The sequence below is a fragment of the Engraulis encrasicolus genome, chromosome 21, assembly GCF_034702125.1.
Source record: "Engraulis encrasicolus isolate BLACKSEA-1 chromosome 21, IST_EnEncr_1.0, whole genome shotgun sequence".
Classification (NCBI taxonomy): Eukaryota; Metazoa; Chordata; class Actinopteri; order Clupeiformes; family Engraulidae; genus Engraulis; species Engraulis encrasicolus.
Window position 1 is genome coordinate 3,396,551 of NC_085877.1, and position 20,124 is coordinate 3,416,674.

Genomic DNA, 20,124 nt, shown 5'->3' on the forward strand with positions numbered 1-20,124 from the left:
CACATTGAAGTAATTTGTCTAGTCGAGGGCACGTGTACGTGTCACTCTTCTGCTCTGTGCCACCACTGGTGACGGCGTCTGTGGTTCCTGCTGTTGTGAAATCCTCAGTGGAACTGCTGATATCTGTGGTGGCACCAAGTGTGGTGTAGTATCCATCTGTTGTGAAAGGGCTGTCTGAAGTGGAATCGGTGTATGATGTGGATTCGGGGATGAAGGTTGTGTCTTGAACTGTTGGAGTTGCTGCAGTCGACTGACAGGTAGGGCGAGGTGGTGGTTTGGGTTTTGGAATTGGTCGGCCAGGATACCAGTTCTGGAAGGTCACTCGATCTCCATTGGACCAGTGCGACCATGTCAGTCTCGCCACAAGCTGAGCAAACCTGGAAGTGTTGGAATTATTGAAAGACGAAAGTGTGCCATTGAACAAATCGAAAACTGTGCGATTGGAGTGCTGGTTTGTGGCCAGTGTTTCATTCGTGGAGTTAGACGGTGGTGGGACCGTGTCATTGAGCACCCTCCTAAGCCCGACCCAAACAGCAGTGTCATGTTCCCCAAGGCTCTCCAACAGAACCTGTACGTTCTTGTGAGTGATCGGCGTCAGCTCCTTGTAGCAGACTTGGCAGTGGAGGCGAGCGGTTTCCCAGCTGGAGGCATTGGACTGGAGGAAGAACTCACGCTGTGCACAGCCCTGAGCAGCTTGGGTTTAGAGGGGAAGAAATAATTAAGTCACATGACACTACATAACATTACACAACACACACTATATTTCAAAATGCAGCACTCTTATCCCAAATCCCTAACCATTTGGCCATGGCCTCGTGTCTTATGGGGAGCAGGCATGCTCGTCAACTGTACACCTTAGTGTGGAAAACAATGTGGATAAAACAGTCGGACAAACCAGTGTAATTATATGTGAGGAATACAAAAATACATGAAATATTTCCATGTACTCTGTATCATGATGATGAAAATGATACAAATATATGAATAAATGGTAGGTTTAGGTATAGTGTGGTATAAAGTGTCTGAAAAACAGCTCCCGTAGGATTTTGATGCTAAAATTGATTTTATTGTTTCATTTGCTTCATTTTGGGTCCTACGATTGAGAAATGATGGGTTTCGAATTTTCTGACCCCGTTATGAAGCAAATGAAGCAATAAAATCAATTTTAGCATCAAAATCCTACGGAATGACATTTCATACCACACTAGTAGGAGGGTACGGGTTGTCATCACTGGAACAAGGTGGGCTTAGGTGCCTGCTCAAGGGCTCTTCAGCCATTGATGGTGCAGGATTCAAACTGTCAAGCCTCCAAGCACAAGAACAAAAACTCGTGAATTACAGTATAATGTCGTCATAAAAAAGAAAAATAGCAAGATAGAAGATAGCAGGCCTGACCCTGTATTCATGCTTTATGCAAATCTTTATGAGCAGAGACACCAAATATCCAAATGCCTCTTTCATTTTGTAAAGCTGAGTTTGAGTGGAGAATAAAGTATCTTATTCTACCACATTGAGTCTCATTTCTATTCTATTCTATTCTAGTCTATCACATAGTGTCTCACCCAGCCTTATAAGAATGACCAGCGTGTTGCCTGGTATAGTCCTACATAAACATAATTTAATAGTCTTTAAGTATTTACAAATCTTCTCGTAAGAAGTAGATTATCAACATCACCCCCACGTCTAGGTATCACAATATGTGACCAAATGTGGCCAATGTATTGGTCCTGTTACCCATTTGTCTAACAGGGAGATTATTTACTTTTTGGAGTGCAGTAGACCTGGGCACACCTACCTCTTTCCCCTGGAAAAGTTTTGCATGCAGCAGCGTGGCTCATGGTGATGTGACACCATGCAAATCGTCTTTGCTGTCATTTTGTCAGCAAATATTGAAACATGACTCTGGAATTAATTAATTAATTAATTAATTAATTAATTAATTAAACCTTTATTGCCTTGAAGGGAACATCTTTTGGAGCCATACAACAACCACTTACACATACAGATTACAGCACCAGGCCACTTTCTTAGAATATCATGAAAAGGTTGAGTTATTTCCATAATGCCATCAATAATGTTAAATGTTTGTGTGTGTGTGTGTGTGTGTGTGTGTGTGTGTGTGTGTGTGTGTGTGTGTGTGTGTGTGTGTGTGTGTGTGTGTGTGTGTGTGTGTGTGTGTGTGTGTGTGTGTGTGTGTGTGTGTGTGTGTGTGTGTGTGTGTGTGTGTGTGTGTGCGTGCTTGCCTAATACACTTACCTATACTTTACTGTGACATTGTAAGAATTTTTAACGCCTATCATACTCTGTACACTGCCTACTTCTACATACTATGTATCTATCAACACTTGTTGTCTACCTTAACTGACAGAGTACGTTTTTCTGCATCGGTCTATCCCAACTCACAGAATATCTTTTTCCACAATTACCTTTTCTACATTTATTATCTCTATTATTTTATTTTATTTCCCCCACCCTGATGACTAGTCCTGTGGTTATTTTTGTCTTGAAATGTCCATGTGGGCTTTTGTGTATTTGTGTATTTATGTAAGCTACTGGATACCTGAATTTCCCCCTGGGGATCAATAAAGTTACTCTACTCTACTCTACTCTACTCTACTCTACTAAACTGTCATGGATTATAGATTCATTGCCCGCATTTTTAACTATTCCAATCATTAATTTGTTTAATTTTTTTAAAACATATTTTGGCCTTCCAGCTAAAAAAATAATAATCATGAATTGGGGAATTCACATCATTAGAATATTGTAATAAAATCAACATTTTCACCAAGAAATTCCACCAATCAAATATGAACTAGTCTACACACAGTGTCCGATATACATGCATTAAATTAAAGTTGACCTATCTGAATTTAACGCATTTAACAGTTGAACGCATCTAGGTTAAGCCCCTATTTGTTTTAAAATAAGGTAGCCTGTACCTGAGTCCTTGGAGGAGAGGGCAGCATTCAGAGAATAGAAGGTTGGATGGATTATCTAAGCATTTAAAAGCCAAGTTAACAGTGTAGGCCTAAGCATCAGAAACCTGTGTGATATTTTTTTTTAACCTGTGATCGTATGTGAACGTGGAAAAAGTAAACGTGATAATCGTAAGCTTTACTCAGTCCTCACGTGCTCAGTCCTGTATGTAAGTATTGGTGACAAGACCACTTGGTCTGAAACCAAGACATCGCCAAGACTTGGAGGGTATCAAGGTTACCAAGAGTACCAAGGGTACCAAGGGTACCAAAGGTACCAAGACCAAGTTGTGACCAAGACCAAGACAGGGCGAGGCTGAGTAAAGACTGCAAACAGACCAGCCCTGAACTGTCCGAGATGAAGTGATCACACACTAGCAAGAACTACGAGTGAGAAGAACAAAATCCCCCTAGTGAGGCTCAGCTCTATGGCCTAAAGTGAACATGCTTGGTGGCTTGGTGAATTTATTTATTTTTATCCTTGTTACTATGTGACTGAATGTCCAGTGTGAGATGCTTGTATGTTGTATGCGTCCTAAATGTCAAGCATACAGCCTGCCATGGTCACAATAAGGCCCCCAACAGCACCAATACAGAAGGGCTCTGGGCCACAGGGCAAATGCCCTGCTTACTACAAAGAATAAAACAGATTATTACAAGATGCGAGCTCCAATTTGTTCACAGGCCAGTCAAAGCTCAATTAATGTCACGGCTGTATGTACGCAGGCCTGTGGGGTGTGTGTGTGTGTGTGTGTGTATGTGGACTGACATTGATTAATTCTGAAGTTGATGATGATCCTTTCAAGCACATGGCAATTTTTATACTCAAATATGATATTTGGATTTTGAAATATGGTGACAGAAATGGCGGTTCTGGTAAACTAAATGCAAGGTTTGCAAACAGCCCCCCTTTATGATAACTATGTAGTGAGGAAGAAAGCAAGAAAGTGCAACCAAATGTCCCATCAGGTCTTCTTACCCAGCGGTGATAAACCTGGATTCTGAAACTGCAATTGACCTACCATGTAGGCCTACGGTAGTGCAAGCCATCTGATTACCCATGACCCTAATTAAGGGTAGAGGTACTTCAGTTCGTATCAGCTGAATCAGTAAATTGCTGAACAAGTTGTATGGCTCAGAAATGTGGTCATTAGGGAATGCGGTTGAAGCTTTTTTCTCAGCATATTTATTATTTAACAATAAAGCAAGCAATGGCCATTACATTTTCAAAATGCAAATAAAAAATTTGGACGACGAATTAGAGGTCTGAAGAATAAATATTGAAATACATTAGGCCTACGCCTGTTTGGTGTTCAGGTTTTGCTCCCACCTTCAGATACTAAAACGATACCACCACAATACAGCACTCAGTACACAAGTTGTATTGAGTTGTAAATACTATACACAGTAAACAGATTAGCAGGACACACAAAATAGCGGTAGACTATAAAGTTGTTAAAAAGTGATATAAAATTGACTTACCCAGGAAGACAAGCAGATGTACAATGTTCCTCATAGTACACCAGCAGAGTGTCTGACAACACATTATGACATGCAACATGTCCAAAGGCCTGACGCCATGTAAATGCAGGAAACTGCAGGGACATTTGCATGAGTACACAAAAATGAAGACAGTGATGTTTTCAGTTTTCACTCTGTAACTACGTCAAAAAGGCAGGTAAGCCAGGACAGTGAAAAGGGAAGGGATCCTTTCACTGTTATCATTTAATAAATGATTTCTTTTATTTATTTATAATGTCAATGTGGGCCAATGGACACTTCACACAATTTCTCTCAGCTCAGTTTTTATCTGCTTTGATACATTTCTCAAATCATCCTCAGCTTTTGGAAAACTGTTCATTCCACAGCCTTTTCTTGAAACAAATGGCTGTGGGCCTAGTAATGGATTAGCCGCAAAATCTTAACCTCATCTCGAATGTAAATATAGGCCTACTGGATCTGTATCAATGAACAACATATCCGTGCCTCTCAGTTATAAACGTCATTGGTGCCATCTGAATGACAAGTCTGTGTCATTGTGTGCACAGCTGCCAATTGCAGTCATGTTGTTCATGCTCTCTGGAGAGATGTTCTTTGTGATGTAATCGTACTTACTAATTAGACCAGGGGTGGGGAACCTATGTCTCGAGGGCCATTTGCTAAAAATGATATAATTTTAGTGTTATTCAGCTTCACATGAAATATGACATATTTTGTAAAGGAATCTTAGAATATGCATTTGCAATACTATTAAGTTATTTTCAGGGAACCTAGAGAAGGTGGTGTTTGTTTAATAAGGTGGCTGCCTTCAATATAGGCCTAAAGTGAAGGGGAAAATCCTGGTTTGTGTTCATAGTAAGGCCCTCGGATTACTTTTACCCTCGGATGAATTTGAAGTGGCCCCTAGAACGAAAAACAGTTGTTCTAAATTCAAAGCCAAAGTAACAGTGACATGATCCTAGCTTACTGAGGGGCTGGTGGGTGGGGGTGTCAGTGATGGGAGAGAGATCAGCGTCCTGGTGGCTTGGTGGTTATAGCTGTTGGAAAGTCTGGGGTGTGGGAGCAGAGGGCAAGAGGCTGAGTGCCTCGTGTGCTGGATGGTCTGCAACAATGACACTGAGGCGGGTAAGTGTGTCTTGGCAGAGAGGGTTGTGGTGCTCCCGTGATCATCTTGGCTGTGTTTTCTACGGGCTGCAGAAATCCTTTTTTTTTGAGTTTTGCCAAGGCAGAACTATGTGTTGACTATTGAAGTCTCCTTCCTATTCTATACAGAAAAAATAGAGACCTCAATGGACAAAACTACAAAAAAGGATTTTAAGTGTGTGGACTCCTCACTTTCCCAAACGTCAATGTGCACAATCGTGCAGAAACGTGCATAATCTTCCCCCTCAACACTATGGGCTGTAGGGCCTTCTTGTGGTCTGTGCAGCTTCCGCCCCATACAGTGATGCGGATGCTCTCAATGGTTCCTCTGTAGAATGTGGTCATGATGGAAGGTGTAGCATTTGCCGTCTTCAATTTGTGCACAAAGTAGAGGCGCTGCTGGGCTAGTTTCCCCAGTGAGTGATGTAGTGCTGGTGGTCCAGCAGAGGTCGTCAGTCACTGATGTGCACGGCCAGGAATTTTAAGCTGCTCACTCTCTCTACTGCAGCACCGTCGATGGCCAGTGGTGGCTGTTGGAGTGGGCCTCTATAAACTGCATGCTGCCTTAGAGCAGGCTGGAGAAGATACACATTCGTTACATGATATTAGGCTAGGAATACAGGGTATACTGCTCCAGAGTGACTGCAGTTATTAAAGTAAAATGGACACTCGCTAGCCCCGACTGGCTTGAAAACATGACAAACTAAAGAGGAGGACGCAGTAGTTTGCTGAAATAATATTACATTTATTTAATGAAAGAAACCCAATGACAATTTTCTTCTTGGAGCAGGAGTCACTCTTAAGTATTTAAACCTCTGAAGGTGCTGGCCCAAATATTAAATTTGTTTCGGCGTGTGCACACTGAAGAAGGCACACGCCGAAATGCATTTGTGCAATTAAAAAACACTGCTATGCAAGGTGCGGCCTCCTTCTTGAAACATAAAAGAAACCCAGAAATAACCAAGTGTGGATTGTAAGGTGGATAGGTAGTGGCCACACCAGGCCCTGGTCTAGCCATTTCCCAGGCAGCAGACAGGGCAGAATCTCACAAAAACTTTAAAGTAGTAGGCTACTTAAGCCCAAGTAATACTCCGGGAGTTTTGGCATAGGACCCTATCTCTTAGTTAGTTATTGAACACAGGGTGCGGATTTGTTGGAAGTGTACAGACAATTTTTTGAGTGTCATACATACTACGCATTCAACTGAAAAAAAAACCCCATCTCTGCTGTGTGGTATAGTCAAATGAAGGCTGACGAGGCAAATCATCTGTTTATGATCTTCCTCTAACATCTAAACTTCATGGGAATTGGCCTTGAAAGTCCACTGGGGAGTCAGTCACATTATCAACATTACACTGCACGCCACAGCACAGAGTGCACCACAAAGAAGCTGCATTCATGCCTCACCTATGCAAGGGGGCAGCCCAACAGACACCCTGAAAGGAAAGGAACATTGTGGTATCATACTCAGGGTACCTCAGAGTGTGGGGAAGAGCACTGGTTAATCCACCTTTTAATGTATTAAAAGCGCCATTTTCCCACTCACAATCAATACTTAGAAATGAATGGTGGTGGTAAATATTCATGAATGTGTAGTATAAATGCTGGAAATAAACTACTACAAAATTACCAGATCTACCTTTAATGTTTCCATTTGATGTTCTGTACATTTAGATTCTTTTGTATCTACAGTTCCACACAAGCCAGCATTACAGCATTATCTATAAATGCAAGGAGTATTACATTACACTTAGCTGATGCTTTTATAACTGTGCTGTGGATAAGGTGTGTGTGTGTGTACGCAAAAAAATATTTCTAAACATTATTAAAACAATATTTCACTTTCATACAGTATTTCACTTTTATACAGTATGTTTGTTACAGTACAGTAAGTTATAGTAAAGAGTGGAACATCTTTCTCCATTTGCTTGTGACTAAACAGGAAAACAACAAAAGGTGCATTGTGTAGGATGGTGGCCAGAGTAGGTGTTGCAACTATGCTGCTCATTGAAACTGTTCTGCATATTGACAAATTTGATCTTTTCATGAATATTTGCTAAGTAATTAACTAATATTTACTAGTATGACCAAAGCACGGCAGGTTTTGCAGCTAAAAATGTCTACCAGTATTTCTGGACATTCAAAATGGCAGACAATGGAGAAGATCCCACTTCATATGAAAAGTGTGATTTTCCCATTCATAATGAATACTTGGACTTTGATGGTGAAAAGTGCACCTTTAATGCTGTACATCACACAAAGACTTCTCATTTTACATGCCAACTAGGGTGAACTAAGGTGGTACTTATCGCTGTTTGAATGCATGATAAACTAACAACAGCTACTATGTGTATCATTGGCCTACTGTATTGTCAGTCCCTGACTGTAGAAGGGAGGGAAATCTTACACAGTGGGATTGGAGTGCCCCCTAGAGGTGAATAACGAGAGTTGCAAGGGAGACACAAGAAAAGGCTACCTGGCACCCTGGCCAACCCTAAATGCTTGAGGTGATGTGGGTGCATTTGTAAGTGTACGTATGTGTTTGGTGTCTAAGCATGTGGTGCCCATTCCGGGACACATACACACAAATTTGGCCAAGCGACGCAAACTTCACCATTCACCCTATGAGAGAGGCGAAGTTGTAAAATACGAATATTTCCAAGAATGGTGTACTGTTCCTTTTTAATCCTGCATTTTATAGTCAACGACAGAAAACATGCCAGACAACGAGTTCAGTGTCATTAAAGTAGATTTTAAACTGTGTGAAAAATAATGATAAGAATAATAAGAAAGCAGACAATATCTCCAATCTTGATTAAGAACATAAAATAATAAAAAGCTCAAATCTTACATTGTGTGTGTGTGTGTGTGTGTGTGTGTGTGTGTGTGTGTGTGTGTGTGTGTGTGTGTGTGTGTGTGTGTGTGTGTGTGTGTGTGTGTGTGTGTGTGTGTGTGTGTGTGCTCTGTACATGTGTGTGTAGGGAGGACCATACTATTATCCACAAAAGGCATCATTTCTTCAAGTCCAAGTAGACTCCTTCCAGTTCCTCCACCAATTTCGTCCTCAGCTGCAATAACCGAGAGACAAGCAGACATGTTAATATGGACATTTAACATTATCACATTTCCTCAAATAATAACTGGGGCTACTATTAACAAAAAATAGTTTGGACCAGGCCACAGATAGGGACAGCAGAGGATTTAACACAAAAGAAAACAAAAAACGCTGTATTTGTGTGTGATATACACACGTTATATAGATGTAGATACTGTACATATAGATATTTGTACGTACACAGATATGTATACCTTCAAAGCTGTTAGTGCTACATAATATAATCAAAGACATTTGATTATGACATATTTCGCTTCATGTGTTCTGCATGACTGACTGCTGGTTGTCAACAGTTGGGCTCTGATAATCACATCTCACCTGCTTTAAGAGCGATGACGTCTCATCACAATTCCCAGATGTACCGGAGCTGCACAGGATTGACAGCGTGACATTCCTCACGTTCGGATCTGTGAATTAAAATAGCGATGGAGATGGGCCAAACAGAACAATTTCAAAGAAACAAAGGTGCAAAACCCTCTAAGTGCACGTCTGATGAGTTTACAAAAAGAGGCTGTATTTCCATACATGTAGTAGAATTCTATTAAATTTAGGAATGTAGAGGGTTGTTTTGCATCTGAACTCTTCAATTATACCACAGGATAAAAGTAAAGGCACATAAAGATAGCAAATACAAATAACGATACCCGCCATGCGAATATTGTGGTGTACTATTAACAGTGAAAACAGCCGAGTATGCGTTTACAAAGCTGTGGTGTTTTAACTTCTCTCATAGACAAAAACTTTAAAGTAGAGTGTATAACGCTAATAATTTATTTTCTAAATATATGCTGCCCATTCACAAATAGTCTTTTTTATGAAAATTAAGTAATAAACTAATAATCTAAACGTGTAATAAAAACTATTTACTGGTCTGACCAAAGTAGAATATGTTTTGCAACCAAGAATGTTTATTTCTGCTAAGAAGATGCACCAATTCGTGTGTGAAATGACTACTTGTCCAAATCATCATGAAGTCATAAAAATTGACGGTGGTGGTGAATAGACATGAAAAAGGTAACACTTATGAATGAGCAGGGACGCCGAAAGGGATCAGTTGACTCTGGTCCAGGGACTACTGGGTCTTCATTACATTGTCTGTACAGTATTGGGTGGGGGGCCTTTCACCCCGGGAAAACGTGTCAGCAGCCCTAGTTGTCTGTAATCTAATCTAACCTCATCTGGAAGCAAAGTGTATTTACCTGTCTTGCCCTGTCTTGTTTCATTGGCACTGTGTTTCTTCCCAGCGAAAACATTGACATTGAAGTTGTAGGTTGATCCAGGCCTCAAACCGCACCAGGTATGAGTGGTGCTAGTGGTGTCGTTCTTGCCGTGGTTGTCTGGCCAAAACTTGGCTTCGTAGAACACGTCATAACGTATTGTCACATTGTCGGAATTCTCAGGAACATCCCATTGTAAAGAAACGCAGGTCTTATTTTGGTTAGTGACCTCCAAATTCCTTGGTTTATTTGGGGCTGTGGTGGAAAACACAAAACATCACCACCACCATATGGTCAAACAAGCATTTTTGTACTGTAATCACTTTGGACGAATTCAGTAAAAAAATAGATTAAGATATACAGTAGATGAAGTACTTTTATTTGTACATTTTGAGAGGGGGAACGTGCAACATTACTACAACCAGACAAGCGCTCAGAGAGTGTATCTACTGTATGCCGCCTGGGGTACAGACACACACGCACTGTGAACGAACAAACAAACAAACACAACAAGCTTGGACGATTGCATAATCACCTTTTAATATTATGGATAATTAAGGTAATTACGGATAAACCATACTATTTCTTATCAAAGCTGCATTTCGGTCCATCAGTCTGTTGGTTTGACCGTAACTGTAAAAATGTTGCACTTTGACACTCTAAAAAGTTGAAAAAGTTAATCCAGAACTAGCAGCCCCTCAGCACCTGCAAAGGTAAACTGAGAATATGTGCAGGCTATCCCCTTATCCCCTCTCATTTGTTAATTTTGAACCATAGTAAAGAAAAACAACAACAAATAAACAATCTGCATAACTGATAGTATTGCTCAAAAACATTTCTTCAAAAACACTGTTATTTCATTTAATTAAAATGGAAACATGCCTAATGTATAGCCTCCAGAACAGTCACATAATACTTTTGAAGTGAGTTTTGATCTCACAGGTACTGTGAACTCACAGGTGTAGATGGGCCGAGATGTAGATGTACTGATGAGTTTACCGACTCCAATCACAAACACCTCCACTGTGTATTCTGCGCCTGCTTTCAGTTTAGGGAATTCATGACGGAGAGTTGTCGTCGTTTCATTGCGCACCTTGCCTACACTTGGCTCCCAGAGCGTCAGAGCAAACTCCTGGTATCCTCCTTGGTCTGGTTGCTCCCAAGAAGCAGTTATGGTCTGTGCATTTGCAGACAATTTCAAGTTTGTGACTGGATGAGGCACTGCAAACGCATAAGAGAGAAATTGACATATTCACCCCCTACCACAGTCTATCATGGGGCGCTACGTAACAGTATGGCATGGGCTCAGTCATTACTCCATCATACAGTCTTTACAGCATACGGTGCTAAAACAGCCGTAGCATACCATATCATTGTTTTTTTTAGAATGCCCAGGTAATGATCAAGGGTTCTGTTACACATAGGTACATGTTTTAAAGGTTCAATTGTAATTTCATTATATTTCATTACTGTACACTTACTCATCCCCTCAAAAACTTACTGAATAACTTAAATTGATTAAAAATGAAACCATATCACCATTACATGGAAGAACATGTTGAAATAGTTCTAAAGAACTGCCAGTTATGGGATTAGAACAATATTTACTATTATTTTCTGATTGCTCAGTGTGTCCCAATCCCATATATTCGTCAGCAACGTCATGTATTTTTAATTTTAAGAAACAATCAATTCAGCCATGTATAAGGTAAACTACATTACTGAAGATGCATTTTCAATTCATTAGGTCTATTACATGCTTAACCATCACTGAAGCTCATGTAAGTTTACTATTTTCTCTTAAATTTGTTAATTGGTTTGGACATGGCTACATTTGTCAAAAAAGTAAAATATTGGGAAATTGTTCTGATACATTGCTGCACAGCCAAGACCTTTGTCTGTTATAATGTACGTCTATATTTTGGAGTTGAACCATTTATTTTTCTTTCAAAATTAAAACCTGTTTTAGCCATTTAGCCATTCTCAAGCATCAGTGATATATGGTTCTCGGTCATATCCCAACCCCACCTCTTATTCCAACTCCTCTACTGTCAAAATGCTCACTGCTCTCTCATAATAAAGACAAGAAAAGCAATTGTTGTGCTTGGCCAGCATAATTTCTGGAATTACATGCTGGACCTCTAAAAAGATGATAAAAAGGCGAGATGTTGGAGAGAAAAAACAAACAAACAGACCTGTGTAGGCGCTGATGGTGACTGGCTCTCCTTCCTGGACTGTGTTGTTGACTTGTGCAAACACTGTGACGATGAATTCGTGGCCAGGGTTCAAAAGGGATTGCTGGTATGAGGTAGCAATGAGGCCGTTTTTATCCCCCGGAGATGGAACTGCAGTACCATTAGCATATGTTATGTCCACACGGTAAGTGGAGGCCTCGCCCTCAATTGGTGGCTTCCATTTCACCTCAAATCCAGTGGTGTTGTCGTGAATGTGATTGAATGTCAGGTTGGCTACAAAGCTTGGTTCTAGGGGACACACAAAAAACTTCCAGTGAGACAATTGACACTGCTACCAAAAAAACATCAACACATCTCAGAAAGTGATGTAAAACTTGGTGACAAAGACTGTTTAGGTGTTGAAGTGATATTTAGTTTGAAGGGAAAAGACATACTGTACGCCATTACGTGAATAATAATTCAGTCAAATGTCGAAGCCCATAAGCTTCCAGTTAAGGGTGGGGTGAGGCATTTTTTGTGTTTTATCGAGAGAAACAGGCAGGAGGAGAAGCACACTTACTAGTGAAGAATTTTCCCTCTTTCTTAGGACCAGACTTGGACATGTCAGCCACTTCAGCACTGACTTCAACAGTGTACTCCAAACCTGGTTTCAGATCGGGGATTGTGCCGTTTATCGGTTGGTCGAGGTGTGCTGATTGGTTAATTTTTCTGCATGGAGAACCACTTAAGCACAGAAAATAAAAGTCCACTTGACCCTCTGCTGGACGATCCCAAGACCAGGTGACTGAAGTGTTTTGGACGTCAGTAACCCTTAAATTCCGGATTTCACCAGGCTCTGAGTGGGAGAAGCACAGCAAGGAGGGAAAAAGCAGAGGGAATAAGGAAGGATGCGGGATACACACAGAAAGACACACAGGTGATACAATGTGTGGTGACTTCTTAATATAAAAGGAGAAATATGAAGAACATTAGAAAGGTTTAATCATACAATGTGTGGTGACTTCTTAATATAAAAGCAGAAATATGAAGAACATTAGAAAGGTTTAATCATACAATGTGTGGCGACTATAAAAGGAGAAATATGAAGAACATTGAAAAATTAGGAGTAAAAGAGGGGGAAACACATTTTACAGTTTTTGCTCAACAATGTCACATTGAATGATTCTCAAATAAACCAATTAAACGGATTCATCTTACTTCAAGAATGTGATGTTTGCCATTACAAAATGACAACGATTCATTTGTTAACGTCGCAAAATGAATAAACTAATTTTTGTCGTTGCAACACCACAGATGGGGAAAATGTCCTGTTTCAGTACAGGCATCCTGGAGTCATTAGTTACAATCCAGTGCCACATATTCCAAATGACCTGGTGTCACCTGTCCCATCCAAGCAGATGGTCATTTAACCAGGCAATGAATTGGTTAAATTGAACAGATAAAACCAAGTCATTTGGAGTATACAGTAAAGTATGTGGCCCTGAATTACAGGTTAATGAATTCAGGTTGCCTGTTCTACTTACGGGTGAAGAAAGAGGCTGTCTGGGGAGGGAGTTCTCTTCCGCACTTGATCGGGAAAACTCGGACCGTGTACTGGGTGCCAGCAGTGAGGTTTGTCAGCTCTGTGGTCAGTTCTGAAGTGGTCGTCTCATTCCAGCTGTTAGAGTCACTGCTCACCTCCACCCGGTAGCCAGAGATTGGACCAGGTGCCTCCAGCCAGCTGAGATTGGCACTGGTGTAAGTGATGCCAGAGACATTCACTAAACCATGGAAACGCTCTGCATTGCAACAAACAAAGAAAGAAAATGTGTGTGTGTGAGAGGAAAATAAATGAAAGAACACCTCAAGTCCACTCTACAATAGGGACACATTTTGACCAAAATTCTCAGTAGATGGTAAAAACCCATTGTACAAAAAATGCACCTCCTGAAAATGAACATGTAAAAAAAAAGGAACTTCCGGGACTTAAATCTAAAGTAAAAAAAAACGAGGATGCCGAGCAGTGTCCTCAGATCCTATAATCACACAGAAGCGTTGTTAATAATGGTCAAAATTACCCAAAAACATTCAGTGTTGTATCTTGGAAGTGTCTCAGGGGATGCTGTGTGTAAATCTGACAGGCACCTGTTTGAAATCATGATAGCCGCCAGTGAAAAAAAAACAATTAAAAAAATGGAACAAAGAGGACTGCCTGAACATTGTGAGGGGCTTTTTGCTGGATCTCAAATGGTGCACTTGTGCACTTCAGTGTTCTTGTTTCAGTGTGTATGGCGTATTAATTACACACATAGTGCCCAAAGTGCACAAGACGGTGCACCATCTTAGACACAAATAGTGTATATGCCAAGTGTGTATATGATGTATATGCCTTGCCTCACAGAAAAATACTAAGAATAAGATAAATATGAATAAGTGGATTATTTACTTTGCAGTGACTGATATAACATAATGGACATAATTTATCATTATTGTATTTACATTACACTTAGCTGACACTTTTATCCAAAGAGACTTACAGTTATTTACAGGGTATTGGTTACAGTCCCTGAAGCTGTTGATTAGTTGTTTTGCTCAAGGGCACTTCAGCTATGGATGGGGGTGTAGGGAGAGACATGGGTGGGATTCAAATCACCAACTCTCTGATCTTAGGACCACCTACCTAACCATTAGACCGCAACTATTATGTCGTTGTTGTTTTGTTGAAAAATAAAAATAAAGTAAAAAATATGGCCTACTCAAAACTCAAAACAGATTTGACATCACCGTCAATTCAAACATCATCATTAGTCAACCATTGCCGAATCCCATTTCTAATTTCTACCCCTACCCCTACGCCTTCCCCTTGGCCCTTGTGCCTTCAAACGAAGCAGCAAGGTGTAGGGCTTGAAACGCAACCCCTGCGAATTGAGACACCCCTCCAACAATCACAGAATTACACTCACAGCTGTAACAAATTCCATGCATTAGGTGGACGTTAATAGCGATTCTTTTTCTTGTGCGTTTCACGGAGACAATGACCATGACACGTTGGGACAAAGTTAAACTTAGTACAATGCACCAATATTACAACTGAAAACCCGTAAGTTGAAAATACTTATATTTGTGTGCTTTTGTTGATGCTGCCCGCCATTTTTTAAAGGCATTCACAATGCATTCAGGGAATTTGGTCGTACCCCTCCGTTTGAAGTGTGCCTTCGGATGATCTCCGTTTCAAGGGGTTGAAAGCCCTTACCCTTACCCCTTCTGCTCTGTCTGTACGTAGGGGAAGGGGAAAGGCATAGGGCTAAGGGGTGAAATGGGATTCAGCCTAAATCATCATTAGACAACCTGCACTTCAAACCAACACAACAACCTTACGTTCACAACAACACACACTCACCTTCGTAACACATGTACGGCAGCTCCTCTGAGCAGTTCCTCTCCCACCACCACCCAACTCCCAGCAGCACCAAGCAGGCATCCTCCACAAACTCATTGAGGCCTTCTTCGATAGGGTCGCTGGGGCAGAGAGGCCTGGTCGGCAGGGTCCAGGGAGTTGAGGAGTCCGTTGTTGGGTCGGTAGTCGGATCGGCACTGATGGTCGGATTGGTATTGATGCCCGGGGCGGTAACAGCTTCGCTTGGGTCCACTGTGGAAGTCTGGTTGCGAACGTATCTGCTCAGAGCATCCCTAGCAGTCGGGTCGTCTACACACTGCAGCAGTGTCTCTAGTTGGGGACACGTGTCACCGCTCCGCACCGTGCTACCGCTGGCAGTTGTCATGGGTGGCGTGGGAGTCGTGGTGTCAGGATCGTCCAACCCACCGTCGGGATTGCACTTTTCAGGTTCTAGCACGGGCTTTGGAATGGGTCGGCCCGGGTACCAGTTGTGGAACGTGACAGGGTCGCCGTTGGACCAGCGAGACCATGGGAGCCGTCCCTCCACATAGCTGAACCACGGGTCGCCGGGCCGGCTGCCGGGCAGGAACCAGGGGGCGGTTCCGTCGAACCACTGCGACTGGTTTCGGGTGGTGTTGGGCGGCGACGGCACCACCGCACTCCCATCGACTATCCTACGCAAACCCACCCAGGCTGCCGCCACTCGGCTGTTGTTTTGCAGTTTCTCCAGCAGGTGGCGTGCGCTCTCAGGAGTGACGGTAGCCAGCTCCCCGTAGCACACCTGATGCAAGATTCAAGAGTTTTATTTGCATGGTCAAGGCCACAGAATTTTGATGAAGTACAGCACTCAGTGTAGAAGATTCACCTTTCAAGTGCAATGAAGTTCAAAGTGCCATCAGTGGTTGATACCCCCACCCACAGTTCCCCAGCCCAACAAACACAGTGCCTTTAAAAAAGAATCTAAACACAGTGCCCCAAAGTCCAGTCACACATCCCTAATTTTTGTGGTGTAATAAAATGATGAGGAGAAATAATTTCACACCTTTTCCCACATTTAATATAAACTACAATTAAAACATAAACTATAATTTAATACAACCCCCCTTTTAGAAAGTTGAAGATGAGGATGAACGTAACCTTTCAGAGCAACAATTACCCTAGGTGCATGCCTAAATCATCCGAAGAATGGCTTCACCAGAGTAAGATTGAGATATTGGAATGACTTAGACCGAGTTCAGACCTGAATAACCATCGGGCATCTGTCGGGTGATCTGAAGACTGTGCACAGAAGATGCACTCGCAATCCACCAGATTTGGAGTGCTTTTGCAAAGAGGAGTGAACCAATAATGCCACATCAAGACGTGCCATACTGATAGACTCTTAACCAAAACGGCTGAGTGCTAAAATAAAAGCCAAAGTGCAACAAATTCTTAATTTAAGGGTGTGCATATTCATGCAACCATGTTAAAAGTTTTGGGGGGTTTTTGCGTTTGTTTTTCAATTGCATAGTACAGGTTAGGGCTGCACAATTAATCGAAAAATAATCAAAATCATGATAAAATAGTGAAATCGAATTTATGATTTTAATCGTGATTTAATCGTGGCAATAGTGACCTACTTTTGAGAGCGTCCTTGAGGCCAGAAATCTGTCCACTTAAGTTTCATGCCTTTCATTTTGCTCATCCTGTATGTAATTCATTCTTGGTTATATTTCATCTTGTTATAATTTCGCGATTAATAATCGTGATTATGATTTTGACCAAAATAATCGTGGTTTTGATTTTTTCCATAATCGTGCAGCCCTAGTACAGGTTATAGTTTATATTGATATGAATGTGGAAAAAGTTGTTAAATTATTGGACTTTCTGTCATTTTTCACATCACAAAAACCTGGAATTTGAACAGGGGTGTGTAGACTTTTTATATGCACTGTAAATAAGGAGCCCCATAAGTACCCCACCTGGCAGTCCTGCCGAGCGGCGACCCAGCTGGAAGCGTTGGTCATTAGGAAGTAGTCACGTTCAGCTCTGCCCACAGTCACTGGTGGAATGGAGAGAGAGAGAGAGAGAGAGAGAGAGAGAGAGAGAGAGAGAGAGAGAGAGAGAGAGAGAGAGAGAGAGAGAGAGAGAGAGAGAGAGAGAGAGAGAGAGAGAGAGAGAGGGAGGGAGAGAGAGAGAGAACAGGCTATTAATCAATGCAGTGTCAATCAAGTGCAATACCCAAGTGGCAAATAGAATAATGGTTAATAGAAATAATAGAAAAAGTTCGACCCTAGTGAAAGTTCGACCCTAGTGAAAGAATGTGCATCCGAGTGGCCAACTAGTGCAGATGACCTCAGTTCCACAAACAAGCCATTAATGACACATGAGTTATTGACACATCAATTGGGAGGACAGACATACAGACAGGAAAACAGACATAGACAGACAGACAGACAGTATCTGATGCATACACACACTGGCCACTTTATTAGGTAGTAGGCCACACCTTGATAGTACAAGGTTGGACCTCTTTTTTGCCTTCAAAACTGCTTTGACGGGCCACAAGAATACTCAGATAGGCTGTGTGGCATTGCAATAATGCACTAAGGGGGCCCAAAGATACCCCCACATCCTTACAGCATAGTTGCAATACCTACTCTGGCCACCATTTACACAGAGCACCTTTAAACAAGATTAGATTATGTAGATTTCATTGGAGGGAAGTTGAGAACTACCTATTGTGGTGTGCCGTTTTGCATGCTTCTAGGGTTAGGGAGATTCTGGTAATGGTCCAGGCAGACAATTTACATGGCGAGACAGGGCGTGCATTGTCTTGTTGCTTTCGGGAATCATTCCTCCATGAGGATGTTGTCGACCTGCCTGTCCTGCTATATTTGAACTGGTTACCCTCTGTGACGAGGGTGCCGGAACGAATTTGAAAGTGGTGGTGTTGTTTCCCTTCAATCTTTATTTCTTAACCATTTTACTGCTGCTGCACTCCACTCATTTGTCTGCAGAAGGAGTTGAGAAAGCGTCATTTAGGCAGCACCACTGCATCCCCCCTTTTCGGCACCTATGCTCTATGATAGAGATGGGGTTCGTGGGCCTTGGGCAGGATCTGGATCTTGTGTATTAGTGGCTGGTTGTTTTCAAAGAACCGTTCAAATTATGGTGTGACCATCGGCATACTGTATCACTTGTTTGTAGGCAGAAAACTGACCTCTGTTTGTACTGTCAAATCTTCTAAATAAGATTAAAAATGTTACTCACAAAAAAACAAAGAACCACTCAAAAGACCGGCTCAAATGGTTTCTTGAATACGCAACGCTAAGAATAATAGCATTTAAGAATCCACATAAAAAAGGAAAAGAAGAACAAAAAAAACAAAAAAAGAACGAAAAAAGGAAAACCACCTGGAAGAAATGAAACTGAAGAGCAAGCAGGTCTCCACTAATGAACAAATTTCAAACAACATTTTTAAATAGCTTTTAGGCTACAAGGACTTTCATCTCAGAAACATCAGTTGCTCAATCCAGCCTATTCCTTGAGATATTAATGCCACAACCAATAGGCCTACAGCAGTACAACACATTACAATTAATTGCCAGATTATACTTAATAAAGGCGTCTCAAAAGCACAAATTAAAATTAAGTGTGTGTGTGTACCGAGAATAAAAAACAATTACTCACCTACTAGGGCCACCAAAAAGACAGTCCACATTTTGTACATCCACACTCCGACCATCAAGGGAGAGAACAGCACTACAACACAGCATACAGGGGACTGTCAACTCCAGCAGGCCTAGTGTGATCACTGGCTATATACACCATGTCCAGGTGGTTTGCATATGCAAGAGAGAGCACACCAACCCACTGTTGCATAATTATAATATTGTAATGAATAGGGGACGTGGCTGCGTACAACCTAGTTTGAGCAATAGGTGCAACTGCAAGTGGATTTACCGGTCTTTTGACTAGACCATTTAAATATTGATAACACTGCATTGTGGGGCCCTACCGTGGCCTAACGGTAGGGCACCTGTTTGCTATGCGGCCGACCTGGGTTCGATTCCCGGCCCGGGTCCTTTGCCGGCCCTTCCCCGACTCTCTCTCCCCCCACTCGCTTCCTGTCACCATCTTTACTATACCGTCATAAATAAAGTCAAAAAAATATTGTATTTACATTGCATTATGGTGCAATGGAAGCATGGAATTCTTCAACCTTTTAGGTAACAATGAAACAAACAAGTAAAGGATTAGTTAGGGAAAGACATGGATATTTTTGGAAATCTGTGAACTAATTTCTTACCAATAGATTTTTTTACCATGTGTACTTCAGAAGTTATGACCCATTATGCATCCTTTCCCCCCAATCTGCCGTGCTCTAATTTTTACATAGGCCTTCTGTGCACCCCAACTTTGACGGGGTGTCACGGAAATTCCCATTGGATTTGGCCGTGGATAAATTGTGAGGTGTGTCCAGACACCTGTAAGAACACCTGGTAAAAAAAATCTATTGGTAAGAAATTAGTTCACAGATTTCCCAAAATATCCATGTTTCCCTAACTAGATATAAAATCCTGGGATTGTATGGGTACGATCACAAGAGCCATGGCCC

General features: G+C 41.6%; 1 protein-coding gene across 1 annotated transcript; it reads right to left on the reverse strand.

Moving 5' to 3' along the window:
• Nucleotides 1–8,605: 8,605 nt before the first annotated feature.
• LOC134438029 (receptor-type tyrosine-protein phosphatase H) lies at nucleotides 8,606–19,250 on the reverse strand. Its single transcript, XM_063187618.1, has 10 exons — nucleotides 19,197–19,250; nucleotides 17,486–17,565; nucleotides 15,528–16,305; nucleotides 13,672–13,926; nucleotides 12,708–12,983; nucleotides 12,149–12,436; nucleotides 10,911–11,174; nucleotides 9,936–10,208; nucleotides 9,055–9,143; nucleotides 8,606–8,689 (listed from the first exon to the last, which is right to left on the reverse strand). Exons 1-10 carry the CDS (start codon nucleotides 19,234–19,236, stop codon nucleotides 8,633–8,635), a joined length of 2,400 nt encoding a protein of 799 aa, XP_063043688.1. The 5' UTR covers nucleotides 19,237–19,250; the 3' UTR covers nucleotides 8,606–8,632.
• Nucleotides 19,251–20,124: the final 874 nt, after the last annotated feature.

Coding starts and splice junctions, on each gene's coding strand:
- LOC134438029 (XM_063187618.1), bottom strand. CDS start 19,236: ATGTACAAAATGTGGACTGTCTTTTTGGTGGCCCTAGTAG. Junction 16,306..17,485: donor CCGCTCGGCAGGACTGCCAG/GTGGGGTACTTA, acceptor ATCTTGCATCAG/GTGTGCTACGGGGAGCTGGC. Junction 12,984..13,671: donor GACAGCCTCTTTCTTCACCC/GTAAGTAGAACA, acceptor TCTCCCACTCAG/AGCCTGGTGAAATCCGGAAT.